Genomic DNA, 16,674 nt, shown 5'->3' on the forward strand with positions numbered 1-16,674 from the left:
AAAAGATAAAAAAATGATATATAAGACTCCTTTATATCTACCGTCCCCATTCTCCTAGGCCACCTCTCATAGGTGGTGTGTCAGTTGTTTTATTTTTATTAATTGATTTTAGAGAGGGGAAGGAAGGGAGGGAGAGAGGGGAAGGGAGGAGAGAGAGAGAGAGGGAAGAAACATCGATTTGTTGCTCTACTTATTTTTTTGCATTCATTGGTTGCTTCTTGTATGTGTCCAGACTGGAGAGCAAACTCACAACCTTGGCATATTGGGATGATGCTCTAACCAGATGCGTTACTTGGCCAGGGTCTAGTTGTTTCTTGTATAATTCTTTGAGAAGTGTTTTTTGCATATGTATTCGTGTACATAAAATGAGGTCTTTCCTATCCTGCCTTCTATACTCTTATTTTTTTCACTTAAGAAGATATCTTCAACTTTCCTGATTCTCTTATTCTCTTCCCTGATCTCTTTAAATTAAAAAAAAAAAAAAATGGTTGACAAAATAGTTTATATTTGTTGAAGAATATGGTTTGGTTCATATCCTGGGGTTAAAGGTTAGTTTTTAAAGATAAAAAAATGCCTGCCTTGGTTCTTCTTAGATTGGTCCAGTGTGAGCATGTTGCCAAGAGAATTTAGAGCCAAAGGATAATGCCAAGGGAGCTGTGACCTGCTTCTTCAGTTGGACCAAGACATCCTGCAGCTTTTATTAAGTTCTTGTGTTTTCTTTTCCAGGTCTATCATGAGAGGCTGTGACAACATGTGCAGCTACTGCATTGTTCCTTTCACACGTGGCCGGGAGAGGAGTCGGCCTGTTGCCTCCATTCTAGAGGAAGTGAGAAAGCTTTCTGAGCAGGTAAGAAGTTCTCCAGGCTTTCTTACAGAGAGCGGGTTTGTGGGAGGATTAGGACAATTTTCTAGTTTTACAGTTTGTGCTATCTTGAAGCTGTACTAATTTAGAACTATACCTGGTCAGAAAGAAAAGCCTGGGTATACATCTTTGGTTTCCTGCCCACAAATTATAGGCAGATCTGCTGTGAAGTTTGCTTATGAGGAACACAGTAGAATGGAGAGAGCAGGAGAGTGTGAGTTTAGAATCAGATAATTGAGTATGAATCCTGGCTCCACCTCTCTCTGGCTTGGTGTCCTGGCACTTGTCTTTTAACTACCTTTTTAGAAACAGTTTCCCCATCTATGAAAGAGCATAAAATAATACCTTTGCTTCCAGGTTATTGGAAAGATATGGTAGTTTAAATGTTTTTAAACTACCTGGCATGTAGTAATTTTTTTACAGGATGATTTATTTTATTAGTCTGTCTATTCTAGGGAAACCTCCCAAATCTCTTGTTCTTTTTACCATGGATCAGCTCACAGAGAATAGACGAGGATGGTGAATCAGATCAGGCTAGAGGGGAGAGATACCTTCCTCCTATTGGGAGCTGATCCCTCAACCCTTAAGGCCGTCTCTCCTTACTCCTAGGCCCAAATCTTCTAGCTGAGCAGAATAGGACAGTAGGTAGGAATGCGGAGCTTTTCTTCAGCTAGAATTTTCCTCTTTGCTTGCTTGGTTCAGGAGCCAAGGGAGGCTAGCTCTTGCTCCAGTTCTAAGTCAGCAGGTTGCCTTTGTTCTTTGTTCCCCTTTTTAAAAGACGTTATTTATTTGTTTTTAGAGAGAGGGGAAGGGAAGGAGAAAGAGAGGAAGAGAAACATCCATGTGAGAGAGAAATATCAGTTGGTTGCCTCTTGTATGTGCCCCAACTGGGGACTGAACCAGCAATCCAGACATGTGCCCTGACCAGGAATTGAACTGGCAACATTTCTCTTTATCTTGTGATGCCCAGTCAGCTAAGCCACACCCGGCAGAGCTGCCTTTGTTCATAATCTCTGGCAATGCTGTCTTCTTTTTCCTCCATCCCCAGATTCTCACTTTCCTGGTTTGGTCCCTGGCTGTTCACACAGGTACTGTGAGGTATTCTCCATATCCTACTTCTCTAAGTGCTTCCTGGTCTAAATTGTCTCCTTCCTCTCCCTTTCCATCTTCCTCACAGTACCAAAACTCGCTCTCTCAGCATAGAGACGTTCTGTGTAAGTAGATTGAGGTGATGGCAAAAACACCCTAATCTTTCTAAGGTATTTGCATATAAAAGAAGGAACTTAACGTTAAGGTGAATCTTAGTGAATTCGGAGCCCAAAATTTTTCTTGTGAAAAATTATGATTCTACGTTGTGTTTTAAAGTATCTGTTAGTCATTTATTTTACTTATAGAGTAACTTTTTAAAAGATGTTTCTTTCATTTAGATTTTTAAGCTACAGTTGCAAAGAGAATAGGCTATTGTTTCTTCAGCACAGCGAATATCAACCTTTTTCATCTCATGGCACACATAAATTAATTACTAAAATTCTGTGGCACACTGAAAAAACATATTATGCTGATCTGACAAAAAAATAGATACCATTTTCATTCATTCATACCAGATGGCTATTGTTGGGCTAGCTGTTGTTATTTTTTAATTTGACAATCTAAGGGAAAAGAGGTCAGTGTCCCTGACTAAATAGTCAGGTATTGCATGTTTTTAAAATTCTTAAAAAAACCCCAAACATTTTATCTATTTATTTTTAGAGAGGGGAAGGGTGGGAGAACGAGAGGGAGGGAAACATCAACGGATGGTTGCCTTTTGCGCGCCCCCTACTGGGGACCTAGCCTGCAACCCAGGCATGTGCCCTAGAGTGGGAATCAAACCAATGACCCTTTGGTTCTCAGGCCAGTGCTCAACCCACTGAGCCACATCAGCCAGGGCAATGTTTTAAAAATTCTTGCGGCACACTGGTTGAAAATTGCTGCTTTAACAGAAAGTTGTTTACTCATTCAAACAATGGTTATCAATTGGGAGTCATTTAAGTAAGCAGTCTTTTTTAAAGCCTCTTTATTACCTTTTTATATGGAAAAAAATTTACACAGGAAAGAGAATAGTATTATGATCCCTCTTGCCCACTTAGATTTAATAATTATTACGTTTTGCCATATTTCCTTTATTATTTTTTGTAAAGTATTTCAAAGTATAGCATGACATTTCACCCTTACATAATGCATCTCTAAAACAATAAGGAAATTTCAATACCATTAATTCTTCTAACAAGATTAATAAAAATTGCTAAATATTATCTTAATCCTAGCCTGCCCATATTTAAATTTCCTTAATTGTCCTGTCACTCTTTTTGCATTTAATTGCTGTCTTTTTATATGTGTGTATATTTTACTTAGTTTTATAAATCCTGCTTTGTTTGTTTTTATTAACTTTCTGTTTTGAAATAACTTTAAATTTACACAAAAGTTGCAGAGATTGAGTTACCTCTAGATATTAACATCTTACTTAACTTTGGTACACTTGTCAAAACTAATAAGTACTAAATGTTGGTATATTACTGTTAACTAAATTCAGACATTTTTCCTGATTTTGCCAGTTTCCTCACTAGTGTCTTTTTTTCTTTTTCAGGATCCAATCCAGGATCCACATTGCATTTAGTGTATCTTGTATTTTTGCTTTAACATTATGACACCTTGCAAAAATAAATAATCTTTATGGAGACTGGAGCCATGATGATTAAATATATAGCATGTCTTGAAGTGGGATTCTGATCAGAGAAAAAAAAATTTTACAAAAAGAAATTTTTTTAGATGTACTTGTGGTGTCACTGTCTAAGCAATTTTGTACATTGTCTTCAATAGTATGAGCATTTTCCCATGTCATTAACAACTTTTGGGGGTTTTTTTTGTTTTGTTTTTTTTTGGTAGCTATGTGGCCTTCCTTGCTATGGATGCATTGTGATTTCTTGTAGGTCAACAGCTTTTAAATTGCTTTCAATTCTTCCCCTGTTGAAACAGCACTGTGAAGTACATCTCTATGCATTAATTCTTTTTCATGTTGATGGTAATACCCATAAGTTTGTAGACATGCCATTACTAAAAAAAATAAAAAAATAAAGTCATAAAGAACATTATGTGGCCCTGACCAGTATGGCTCAGTTACTTGGACATCGCTCTGCAAAGTGAAAGATTGCCAGTTCGATTCCCAGTCAGGCCCTGACCAGTGTGGGGCATGTGCCTCGGGTGCAGGTTTGGTCCCTGTACATGGCACTTATGAGAGGTAACCAGTCGGTTTCTTTCTCACATCGATGTTTCTCTCTCTCTCCTCTCTCTAAACATAAAATAAAATCTTAAAAGCAAAAACATTATTTGGACAGTTGGTATAAATTTGATTTATGCAATGTTGGATAGATAATAGTATTGTATCAATATTTCTGATTTTGATAATTCTGTAATTATGTAGGAAAATTTTCTTATTTTTAGGAAATATATACTGACATATTTAGGGGTAAAAGTTTATGATGTTTGCAACTTATTCTCAGATTGCTTATAATGTATGTTTACGTGTATGGAGAAAGAGAGTTTGTATATATGAGTGTGTGAATGTGAATGATGAATAAATGGGGCACAATGTTAGTGATCAGTGAAATCTGGGCAAAGAGTATATGGGGTTTTTTTGTACTATTGTAATTTCTCTGATGTCAAAATAAAGTTACAAAAAATAGTCTTTATATAAGCAACCATTATTTTTCTTTCTGAAATTTTGTACTGCAAATTTTCAGTCACAAGACAAGTTGAAAGAATAGTGCATTCACCCTGACTGGTGTAGCTCAGTGGGTTGAGTGTTGTCCTGCAAACCTAAAGGTCGCTGGTTTGAATCCTCAACGAGGGCACAAAAGTGGGTTGTGGGTTTGGTCCCCTGTTCAGGGTGCATGCAAGAGGCAACCAATAGATATTTTTATCTCTCTCTTTCTCCTCTCTTTCCCTCTCTCAAAAAAGTTAATAAATAAAATCTTTAAAAAGAGAATAGTACTGCTTTGGCTGGTGTGGATTGATTGCTGCTCTGTGGACCAAACAGTTGCCAGTTCGATTCCTAGTCGGCACATGCTTGGGTTGTGGGCCAGGTCCCCAGTTGAGGGTGTGTGAGAGGCAACCATGTTTCTCTCCCTCTCTTTCTCCTTCCCTTCCCCTCTCTCTAAAAAAAATAAAATAATAAAATCTTAAAAAAAAAAGAATAGTACAATACATAAGTTGATTAACATTTTGTCATTTTTGCTTTATACACCTATCTCTATAGATGTAAAAACACATTTTTTTCTGAACCTTTTAAAAAAAGATTTCATTTATTCATTGTTAGAAAGAGGGGAAGGGAGGGAGAAAGAGAGGGAGAGAAACATCCATCGGTTGTCTCTCCCATGGCCCCAACCAGGGACTTGGCCAACAACCCAGGTATGTACCCTGACCAGGAATTGAAGTGACGACCTATTGGTTTGCAGGATGACGCTCAACCCACTGAAACACACCAGTCAGGGTTTCTGAACTTTTTAAAAGTAAGTTGTAGACATCAGGCCACTTAACTCTGGATACTTCAGTATGCACCTTCTCAGAATAAGGATTTTTCCCTTCTTAACCATAATACATTGTACATAATCACATGTAGGAAATATAATAATTAACTAATGTTACCTAATATGCAAACCATATTCACAATTTATTAATTGCCCCAAAATATCTTATTGCTGTTTGATTTTTAAACCAAGGTAAACTTAAGATTAGTTTAATTTAATTTGGTTGGTACAGTTCTTCAATCTCTTAATTATTTTTTTTGTTGTTTGCTTTAAATGATACATGCACTTTTTTTGGCGAGGCCAGACACATCTGGATTTGTTTGATTGCGTCCTCATTTAAACTATTCCCCTGAATTTTGGTAAACTGGAGTTAGGTATAAAACCTTGATTTGATTTAGGCTAAATATTTTTGGCAAGAATACTTTATAGGCAATGTTTATATAACATTCACCTGACAGAATGGTGTCCTGATTTGATTTATAGTGTTATGAATTAACCATTATTGAACATTAAGTTTGCATCTAGTTTTTTGCTACTCTAAGAAACGTTTTGAAAATTAATGTTTACATAAGATGTTATTCTGAAGTTCATTCTTCACAAGATACCCAAGCATGAAATTACTGGGTTAAAGACAGAACACGTTTTTGGGTAGCTCTGGTAGGTTCAGCTAATTTTAAGGCGAAAGATTTATACGATCTGAAGAGAAACCAGAATGTTAGATTCAGCTCATTTTAATTAGTGATTAGGCATGAAACCATCAAACTAGTTTTTAAATTGCTTTCAATATATTTATTTCCTCCTTTTCAGGGGCTAAAAGAAGTGACACTACTTGGTCAGAATGTTAATAGTTTTCGGGACACTTCAGAGGTCCAGTTCAACAATGCAGTGTCCACCAACCTCAGCCGTGGCTTCTCCACCAACTATAAAACCAAGCAAGGAGGCCTTCGTTTTTCGCATCTTCTGGATCAGGTCTCCAGAATAGATCCTGAAATGAGAATCCGTTTTACCTCTCCTCACCCCAAGGATTTTCCTGATGAGGTAAGTAATGATAGTTAACTGTGTCAAACTGATATTAGAATCCTTAAGCTTTTCTGTCTGGGGCAGACTGAACATGGTTTGAGCAAAAGTAAAGGATGTGGGTAGTTTATGTGTTTGGTTTAATTAGCTTCTTAATTGCTTGAAAATTACCTTTGGCAGAGAACAGTGTGGGTGGTATTCTTTTCTGTAAGATTCTTTTGTGAGACTTTGATGACCTTTAATGTGTTCTATTTGATCAGGTTCTGCAGCTGATTCATGAGAGAGACAACATCTGTAAACAGATCCACCTACCAGCCCAGAGTGGAAGTAGCCGTGTACTGGAAGCCATGAGGAGGGGGTCAGATTTGCTTGGGGAGGGGGTGTCCCACACCTTTCAATGTCTCCTTAAGAACTAGTGCCTAAATTTTTAGCATAATATGTGGTAGTTAGTAGTTGCTCAATAAATATGTGTTATATGAGTAAACTCATGGACATTGTAAATATAGACTAAGGAGTGGGTCACGCATTTCATTTGTTTAGCATGTTTTTTATTAAGCACCTACTGCATGGCACACTGAGTTTTTAATCCTTTGGCCTTTTTTTTTTTAAACACTTTTTAAAAAAGATTTTATTTATTTTTTAGAGAGAAGACTATGGAGGGAGAAAGAGCTAGAGAGAAACATTGATGTGCTAGAGAAACATCGATTGGTTACCTCTTGCATGCCCTCAACTGGGAACCTGGCCCACAACCCAGACATATGCCCTGACTGGGAATTGAACCAGCGACCTTTCTGTCTGTAGGCTGGCACTCAATCCACTGAGCCCCACCAGCCAGGGCAGTCCTTCAGCTTTTAACATTAACAGTTTTTAGGTCTTGGAATTAAGTGTAGCTCTATGTGCTCACTTATTTTGGGAATAATAAATATTGCAGAGATAAGACTGAAAGGAGCATGTGACAGATGGCAAGCTCTATGGAACTAGTATATTGCCTTGTTTTTGACATTGGCAAAATTTTAGAGATCTTTTTAAATATTCAATCTGTCTTCATTATTAGTTAAATACAGAATGCTACTTAAAATAATTTATGTTCTTGAACTAAAAATTCATAGGCCCTAGATTAGGTTAAAGTATAGGATTTGACTAGTTAGAGATCTTTTGGGTGCTTTAACCTACTCAGGATGAGAAATGATTGCATGTGGTAATTCATAGTGTTATCCTTTTATAGAAGTCATTTAAAGAAGATTGGTTCATCTAAGTCTTTTCTTTTTATTCTTTATTGCAGCTATTCAAGGGAAGCTTATGTGGAGTTAATTCATCATATCAGAGAGTCTATTCCAGGTACACTTAAGAAATGTATTCTGCATTACAGTGACCATAGGCTTTGTCAGATACAGGCAACGCCTCTGGCAGTACATTGAGACACATTTTACATTTCTTTTGCTTCTCTTCATTTCTGTCTTTTTTCTCTCTATTTTCTAATTTTTAAAATATTTTGGTCTTGCTAGACATACTCAGAGGTATGGATCAGCTTGTGGCCTCAAGGCTAAAGAGATTGATTTTCTAGTTTTTGTGTTTCTGAACATACGGGAGAGACTTTGGTTTTTCTTGTTAGTTGGCTAAGTTATATATGGTCTAAATTAGTTCTGATTTGTGTGTAATTGTTATATTTAAAAATGTGTATTAGAGGTAATTCCTTTCCTATTTATCTTAACCCTTTTCCTTTCCTTTTAATAAAATTATTCTGCCATGGGTGTCCAGCCTATGACCCACAGGTCGCATATGGCCCAGGATGGCTATGAATGCAGCCCAACACGAAATTGTAAATTTACTTAAAACACTATGAAATTTTTATGTGATTACATGTTGCAATTTACTTAATGTGTGACCTAAGACAACTCTTCCTCTAGTGTGGCACAGAGACACCAAAAGTTTGGACACCCCCGCTTTAGTTTAGATTTGGTTGACAATGTCTATGTTTTTTCCAAATTTCTAATTATTGTAACTTGTATTATGCATAGATACCTTCATTTTGATGGGACAGGATAGTGTGGAGGTTCTCTGGGCTGCAGTTTCATCATCTATAAAATGCAGTTAATAGTATTCACCTCATTGGATTATTGGGATAATTAAATAGGTTAGGATAAATACATAATAAATATAGTATTTAGTAAGTATTCAGTAAATAGTAGTTATTGTTACTATTTTAAGTGAACATTGAGTTCGACTAACTTCAAAAGTATATTTGTGTGGGGCACTGAAAGGTTTTACCAGTAAAAGCAGGACCAGTTTGAAAATGTCGACTCCTAACTGCATTCCTAACTCCCACATTTGAAGTGAAAATACTTTTTCTAAGCCCTGGTTGGTGTGGCTCAGTGGATTGAGTGCTGGCCTGTGATTCAAGGGGTTGCTGGTTTGATTCCCAGTCAGGGCACATGCCTGGGTTGAGGGCCCGGTCCCCAGTAGGTGGCATGTGAGAGGCAACCACGCACTGATGTTTCTCTCCCTCCTTCCCTTCCCCTCTAAAAATAAATAAAATAAAATCTTAAAAAAAAAAAAGTGATAATACTTTTTCTAGTACTGAGGGGAATGTAGACTGAGAAGCCAGGCTCTGGCATGGGAACTTGTAGGTAAGTAGGCCTGTCCCCTTGCTCTTACACTTGCACATGGGCTGAATAGCTCCAGGAAATGCCTTACAGTTGTGCTCCCTCGCCCTATAGCCCACAAGTGCCAAAGGCCTCTCTTGAAAGTAAGCAGCAGGTACATGCTGTCCTTTGTCTTTTGTTGTGTGTTGCAGGTGTGAGCCTCAGCAGTGATTTCATTGCTGGCTTTTGTGGTGAGACAGAGGAAGATCACCTCCAGACAGTGTCTTTGCTTCGGGAAGTTCAGTACAATATGGGCTTCCTGTTTGCCTACAGCATGAGACAGGTGAGCTTTGGGTTGGGGGAGGAACTGCTTCTGTACTGAGACTGACATCATTCCTGACCAGTTTGGGGTTGACTGTAGAAAACAGGGAAGAAAAGTGAGTGGCATAACTCTTGAGAAACAAGGATCTTTCCATTCATTTCTTTATTTTATCTAATCAACCTGTCTGCTATTTTATGTAATTCAGCAATTGGAGATGAAAAACAATTACCTGGGCCAACTTTTCTCTTTATTAGAATATTTTAAGTTATGTTTTTAGGTTGTTTAGGATTTGAAGGTGGAGGGAGAGACATTCTCTTTACAAGAAATCTAAAATCATTTCTCAACATGCAGAACTTCTTCTCTGGCTTACAGATGTGATTTGTTTTACAGAGGTTCATTGTCACCCTCCCAGCTATCCTCAGCTATTTTTAGTTTCCATTTTTCTAGGCCAAAAGAACTCACCTATACCCACTTTGGAGTTTCTCCTATAACACAGATTCCCAGATAAACAATGCAGAAGGAGAGAAGGAGCTTTGTATGTTTATCTTGTGTCCTGTGTCCTGTATCTTGTATCCTGAAGAGAAGGGATAGTCCTGGACCGCTGCCATTTTCTTTGTGGAAGGGATGAATTGTGAAGGTCATTTTTTATCCCCACAGTCACCCTGGGGGTAACTTGCACTGTGTTTGGGCTGTAGGCTGAGAAGCCTCAGTGGCCAGGGGCTCAGGAAAGCTGACTGGTGATTGAATGAACCCATGACCTTAGCCACTGTCAACTCAGCTGTCATTAATCGAGCTAATTCATGTCTTTTAAAGCCCACTGCCTAGTGTTCTATAGGTAGTGTAAGTGGACCAATGTGTAAATAAACCATAATTTGTTTTGCTAGTTACCTATTGACAAACATTTAAGCTGCTTTGCACCTTGTGGCTGAGTAACCTGGTACATGAGTTACTTAGTATATGTACAAATGTAACCTTTATCCTTAGGACATTCTATAAAATATCAAGAACAATTTTGAGCCTATGATTTTCATGTGCTAAATTTAGAATTTAGCCTTTGTGAAAACAGTGACTTCACTGTATAGCTACCTTTTTCTCTTAGAAGGCTCTCAGAACTAGAGAACCCTAGGGGTATGGCTTGGGTTTGCTGTATGTATGCCTGTAACTTGCAGGTGGAATGAACATGGTCCCCTGCTGTGCTGCAAGATGGATTCTACAGGTCCTTGGTGACCTCCCTCTCTCTTTTTTGTCCTGCATTGTCTCTCTCTCTCTTTTTTTTTTTAACAGAAGACACGGGCATATCACAGGCTGAAGGATGATGTTCCGGAAGAGGTAAAATTAAGGCGTTTGAAGGAACTTATCACTGTCTTCCGAGAAGAAGCAACAAAAGCCAACAATACCTCCGTGGGTTGTACACAGCTGGTGCTGGTAGAGGGGGTGAGACCTTATGTATATACATATATTTTATTCATTTTTTTTTGGATCATAATATGTCTCCCTTTATTTAGATCTTCTTTGATTCCTTTTATTGGTTTTTGTAGTTTTCAGTGTATAGATCCTGCACATGTTTTGTTAGACTTACACCTAAGTTTTGTTTTTTTTTTAAGCTATTGTAATTACTGTTGTTTTTAATTTCAGATCTCCATGTGTTCATTGTTAGCATATAGAAAAAATTGAGTTTTGTATGTTTATCTTGTATCCTGTGACCTTGCTTAATTCACATAATAGGTCCAGGAGGTTATTTTTGGTAGTTCTCTTGGGACTTTTTTGTGTAGATAATCATGTCATTGTGTTTTTTTCCCCTTCCTGATGTTCCTTCTTTTATTCTTTCCTTTCTGTGTAGAGAACTTCCTTTAACCACTCTGGCAGCAGATTCCCTTTGTTTTCCTTTATCTTAGAATGTCTCGATTTCCCCGTTCATTCCTGAATGATATTTTTGTACTTAGCGAAAGCATTAGGGAAAAGTATGTCTGCTCCATCTTTCTGGAACTCCACCAAAGGACAAGCTTGTTGATTTTAGAGAGTGGAAGGGAGGGAGAAAGACAGAGAGAAATATCAATGTCACATCAATGGGTTGCCTCTTATATTTGCCCCAATCAGAAAGCAAACCCACAACCTAGGCATGTGCCCTGACTGGGAATCGAACCTGCAACCTCTCAGTTCATGGGATGACACTCCAACCAACTGAGCCATACCAGCCAGGGCTAATTTCCTATAATTTTTGTGTGGTTGTGGGAGGAGGCAAGCATAGCATTTACTTACTCTGCCATCTTGATCAGAACTTTCTTGGTCTATTTCGGTTGACTGATTTTTCTCCTGATTATGGGTCACATTTTTATGCTTCTGGGCATATTTAGTGATTTTTGATCGGATATTGGACATTGCAGTGTTCATTTTTGAGTGTCTGGATTTTGCTTTGTGTGGTAGGCAGTGATATTACAGCTCAGTTTGATCTTTTCAAGGCTTGTTTTATAGCTTTGTTAGAAAAGCTTTCTTTTTTTTAAGATGGATTATTTCATTAAGACAAGGTTCGCATAACATAAAATTCACCATTTTAATCATTTTAAAATGTACAATTCATGACCAACTGACTTTTGACAAAGGTATGAAGGTAATTCAATGGATAATGGATAATGCTTTCTTTTCTTTAAATTATATTTTATTGATTATGCTATTGCAGTTGTCTTAGTTTTCCTCCCTTTGCCTTCCTCCACCCAGCTCCTCCCCACTCTCTCAGGCACTCTCCACCCTATTGTCCATGTCTGTGGGTCATGCATATATGTTCTTTGGCTACTCTAGTTCCTATGCTTTACCTTATATCCCCATGACTATCCTGTAACTACCAATTTGTACTTAATCCCTTCATCTTTTTTGCGCAAACCCCCACTCCCCTCCCATCTGGCAGCCATCACAATGTTTTCTATATCTATGATTCTGTTTCTGTTCTGCTTGTTTGTTTTTTTAGATTCAGTTGTTGACAGATGTATTTGTTGCCATTTTGTCGTTCATATTTTTGAATTTCTTCTTCTTAAAGAAGACCCTTTAACATTTGATATAATGCTGGTTTGGTGGTGATGTACTCCTTTAGTTTTTTCTTCTCTAGGAAGCTCTTTACCTGTCTGTTGATTCTAAATGACAACTTTGCTGGGTAATCTTGGTTGTAGGTCCTTGCTTTTCATGACTTCGAATATTTCTTGCCACTCTCTTCTGGCGTGCAAAGTTTCTTTTGAGAAATCAGCTGACAGTCTTATGCGAACTCCCCTGTAGGTAACTAACTGCTTTTCTCTTGCTGCTTTAAAGATTCTCTTTGTCTTTAACGTTTGGCATTTTAATTTTGATGTGCCTTGGAGTGGGCCTCTTTGAGTTCATCTTGTTTGGGATTCTCTGTGCTTACTGAACTTGTATGTCTATTTCCTTCACCAAGTAAGGGAAGTTTTCATGCATTATTTTTTCAAATAGGTTTCCAATTTTTTGCTCTTTTCTTCTTCTGGTACCCTCCTGATGCAAATGTCGGTACACTTGAAGTTGTCCCAGAGGCTCCTTACACTATCCTCATTTTTTTGGATTCTTTTTCTTTTTGCTGTTCTGATTGGTTGTTTTTTGCTTCCTTATATTTCAGATCACTGATGATTCTCAGCTTTATCCTACCTACTGGTGATTCCCTGTAAATTGTTCTTCATTTCAGTTAATGTATCATTCATTTCTAACTACTTCTTTTTTTTTTTTGGTTTCTATGTCCTCTTTTAAGGTCTTGAAATTCTCTCTGAGTTCTGCTCTTCCCCTAAGTTCATTGAGCATCCTTATCACCAGTGTTTAGAACTCTACATCTAGTAGCTTGCTTGTCTCCATTATGTTTAGTTCTTTTTCTGGAGTTTTGTTCTGTTCTTTCATTTGGCCATATTTCTTTGTTGCCTCATTTTGGCAGCCTCCCTCTGTTTGTTTCCATGTATTAGGTAGAGTGCTATATCTCCCAAGCTTGGTAGAGTGGCCTAATGTACTAGGTGTCCTGTAGGGTCCAGTAGCACAGCCTCCCCTATTACCAAAGCAGAGTCCTTGAGATGCACCCACTGGATGGGTTGTGTACACCCTTCTATTTAGTTGAGCTTTGATTGCTCTTGGCACGTCCAAGGTCAGCCACAGCCTGTATTCTGTCCAGGGTCACACAGCATAAGTTACAAAACAATCTGTAAATGTCTGCTACTTGTTCTGGGCTTGGAGATGCTCAGGCAAGGCCTAGCCATGAACCAAGGCTGTCTGCTACTAGTGCTGGGCCTGGGGTGACTTAGTGAGAGGTATGGACTCACTGAAGCCAGATGCTGCTTGTTTGAAAGGATTTAAGAAAATCTGAAGCATGGGCCAAGACAAAGCCATTGGTATGGATAAGCCATTAGAAACGGCTTGGGTTGGCCTGCAAGTTGAATGGGGCAGGGCCTCAGAGAATCACCAGGGCGGGGCAAACAGGGTGAGCCAGGTTGGTGGAGTCTCCGATATGGAGCCCGCCTGCCAGCTCTATGGCTGTGTGGGGCCCAAAAAAGGAAAAGTGGCCTCTGCCAGCACTTTTGTCAGGGAGAAACCTGTCTCCCAGCTCTCGCCCTGAGGCTGGACAGTTCAGTTCCTCCCTATATATTTCTGGTGCCTTTGAATCTGCTGCCCTGTGCTGGAGCTCAGAGTGAGTGAATCAGAGTGTCTGTGTGTGGGCCCTTTAAGAGGAACTTCCAGGGATTCTAGCGGTTTTTGTCTTTCAAAGCCTCAGTCCCTACTCATTTTTACAGCTGGAAGTTATGGAGACTTATCTTCCTGGCACTGGAACCCTGGGCTGGAGGGCCTGTTGTGGCGCTGGAACCCTTCACTCCTGAGATATTCCTCCCAATATGTATCTACCACACGTGGGTGTAGGACCAGCCCATTCTGTGTGTCTCTCTCTCCTACCAGTCGTGATGTAGTTTGTTTTTTAATTCTGTAGTTGTAGGACTTCTATTTAGCTTGGTTTCTGACGGTTCTGAATGATGGTCATTATATTGTTTAGTTGTAATTTTGATGTGGTTGTGCTAGGAGGCAAGCTATGTTTATCTGTGCTGCCATCTTGACCGGAAGTCAGGAAAGCTTTTTTATTGTAGGGATAGTTTAGCCTCATTTCTACTTTTTGGCTCTCTCGAGTCACTACTGCATAGTCTAAGGAATCAATGAGGACTATTTGGTGGTAGATCAAATGATTCCCAGCCCTCTGTAAGCTGTTAGCTCTGGGAGCTGATTAGCTGACAGTTCCCAGTTACTTTCTTTGCCTAACTTCATGAAGTTTCTCTCTGTAGAGAAGCATGTAGTAATAGTATTTAGCAAATAACCAAGGCATCCCTTTGCACATTTTTATAGCTCTTTTTCTGCTTATCTCCCCCCGTCTAGAACTTGTTCCCCAATTTCTGGTTATGCAGGCTCCCTGTACTCTGATCCCTGAATCCAAAGAGAGTCACGATGCTCTGCCTTGAGATTTTCCTCCCTGCTTTGCATACTCTGCCCGGCATGCGCCTTCTGGCAAAACACAGGGGTGACGGGAGGGCTCATCTCATTTGTCTCCCATTTCTTGGGGATCACAGTCTTATACAATCTCTGTTGTCCAATATCTGAAAAATAGTTATTTCATACCTTTTGTCCAGTTTCCCGGTTATTTAAGGCTGGAGGATAAATTTGGTTCTTGTCACTTCATCATGCCTGTAAGAGAAAGACTTGTGTATATTCTAAAAGTTAATTCCATCATTCTGGTTTTATTATGCTCTTGACCTTGTTGTCTGCATGTTGTGATGGAGACTCTGATTTTAAGCCTGCCTATTCATTAGGGGCAAATAACCCAGGCCAAACAACCCCAGAACATTCCTGGGTATTACTGTGAAACTGAGTAAAGTAAAAATTGCTTTGCCAAGGACATCACTCATCTATCCTTGGTTTCAGGCCTCTTGGAAGTGTATTCCTGCTGACAGAAATTTTGTAATCAAAGACTCATTGATTGAGTCATTTCACTAGTGTAGAGTCAGCAAAACTTTACTGAATTTCTTTTGTGTGCTATGTACTGCCCTTGTTGGTGGAACAGTAGTCAACAGTCTTCTTCAGAGATTCCTTGGTTAAGGAAGGCTCTGTGAGTAAGACCATTAGAGGTCTGAGACAGAGAAGTCATAATTTATGCCTTCCACGGACTGATGACTGTGACAGTTTCATAAAGTCTCTTCTGTTCTTTCTGCAGCTCAGTAAACGCTCTGCCACTGACTTGTATGGCCGGAATGATGGAAACCTTAAGGTGATATTCCCTGATGTAGAGATGGAGGATGTTACTAACTCTGGGCTCAGGGTCAGAGCTCAGCCTGGGGACTATGTGCTGGTGAAGGTAAGATGTCCTTTTGGGTTTTTGCACTGTGAAATGGAGTGTTGGACTGGATAATTTGAGAGGACAATTTTTTTTTTTCCCCCAGAGAAATTCTTTAATTAAATAAAAATCTTTTCTCAACCTGAACAATAGAAGGGCACCTTGAATTGAATTTTAGACTGTTTTAAAGTCATACCTTCTTGTTTTCCTTCTCCTCTACCCTGTAAGGGCTTTTTCTGGGAGTTTGGTGAGGTTGGAGTATATAGTAGCATGTGGTTTTCTGTTGCTGAAAGGCCAAGAGGTATAAGTGTTTTTTAGTGAGTTTATAGTTCTTGAAGTACCAGGAATTTAAAAGTAGCTAGCTCAGGGTCACACAACTAGCAAGTGGTAAAGTAGGGATTTGAACTGAGGCAGCCCAGGTTCTGTGTCCACATTTTTAACCATTGTATCATTCAGCCTTTCTGATAGTTCTTTCTGTTAGATTAGCATGCCTTTTAAGGTCTCTGAGGCTCCAGGCATTCCTAACCTACACGTGCTCCAGGTTCCTGGATCCCTTTCCTGGACTAGCAGATCTAGCTAAATGACTGTGGAATTTCCCCTTTCTTCTTTTTCCCCTTTCACTGGAGATAGTCATCCTTTCTTCCCTCCTGCCTTTACTTTCTTTCCTCCTTTTCTTCTTCCACTACCACAGATCTGCTGTTGCCATCTTAGTTCCCTTTTGGTCCTCATGTCCACTTTGCCCCAGAACTAGAGGCTGGCAGGACACATACTGATGAGGTAGGCAGGAGCAAAGCTGCTTCTCCAACACTGAACTCTGGAGCATCTGCAAAAGAGAGAATATTTCTTTTTCTTCTTCCACTGATCAGTGTTTTGTTCTCTTACTTATTTCTTAGTGCATTACTCTATTCTTTGCTTCCTGTACTTGCTCTTACTGTTACCTTCATCTTGAGTCATGGGAGCTATTGTCTATGGCTTGCAGC

General features: G+C 39.1%; 1 protein-coding gene across 3 annotated transcripts in view; it reads left to right on the forward strand.

Moving 5' to 3' along the window:
• CDK5RAP1 (CDK5 regulatory subunit associated protein 1) overlaps positions 1–16,674 on the forward strand; it is a 29,802-nt gene that overhangs the window by 9,988 nt on the left and 3,140 nt on the right. For 2 of the 3 annotated variants that reach the window (XM_054573882.1, XM_054573883.1), the window contains exons 7-13: positions 727–847; positions 6,232–6,462; positions 6,702–6,799; positions 7,724–7,779; positions 9,236–9,366; positions 10,630–10,779; positions 15,575–15,715. In XM_054573882.1, the coding sequence (XP_054429857.1) occupies positions 727–847; positions 6,232–6,462; positions 6,702–6,799; positions 7,724–7,779; positions 9,236–9,366; positions 10,630–10,779; positions 15,575–15,715 (928 nt within the window). The remainder of the gene's footprint in view (positions 1–726; positions 848–6,231; positions 6,463–6,701; positions 6,800–7,723; positions 7,780–9,235; positions 9,367–10,629; positions 10,780–15,574; positions 15,716–16,674) is intronic. The other variant, XM_054573884.1, reaches the window with a different exon arrangement.

This window comes from Pteronotus mesoamericanus, unplaced genomic scaffold, assembly GCF_021234165.1.
Source record: "Pteronotus mesoamericanus isolate MK-2021 breed Mesoamerican mustached bat unplaced genomic scaffold, CSHL_Meso_final contig_25, whole genome shotgun sequence".
Lineage (NCBI taxonomy): Eukaryota > Metazoa > Chordata > Mammalia > Chiroptera > Mormoopidae > Pteronotus > Pteronotus mesoamericanus.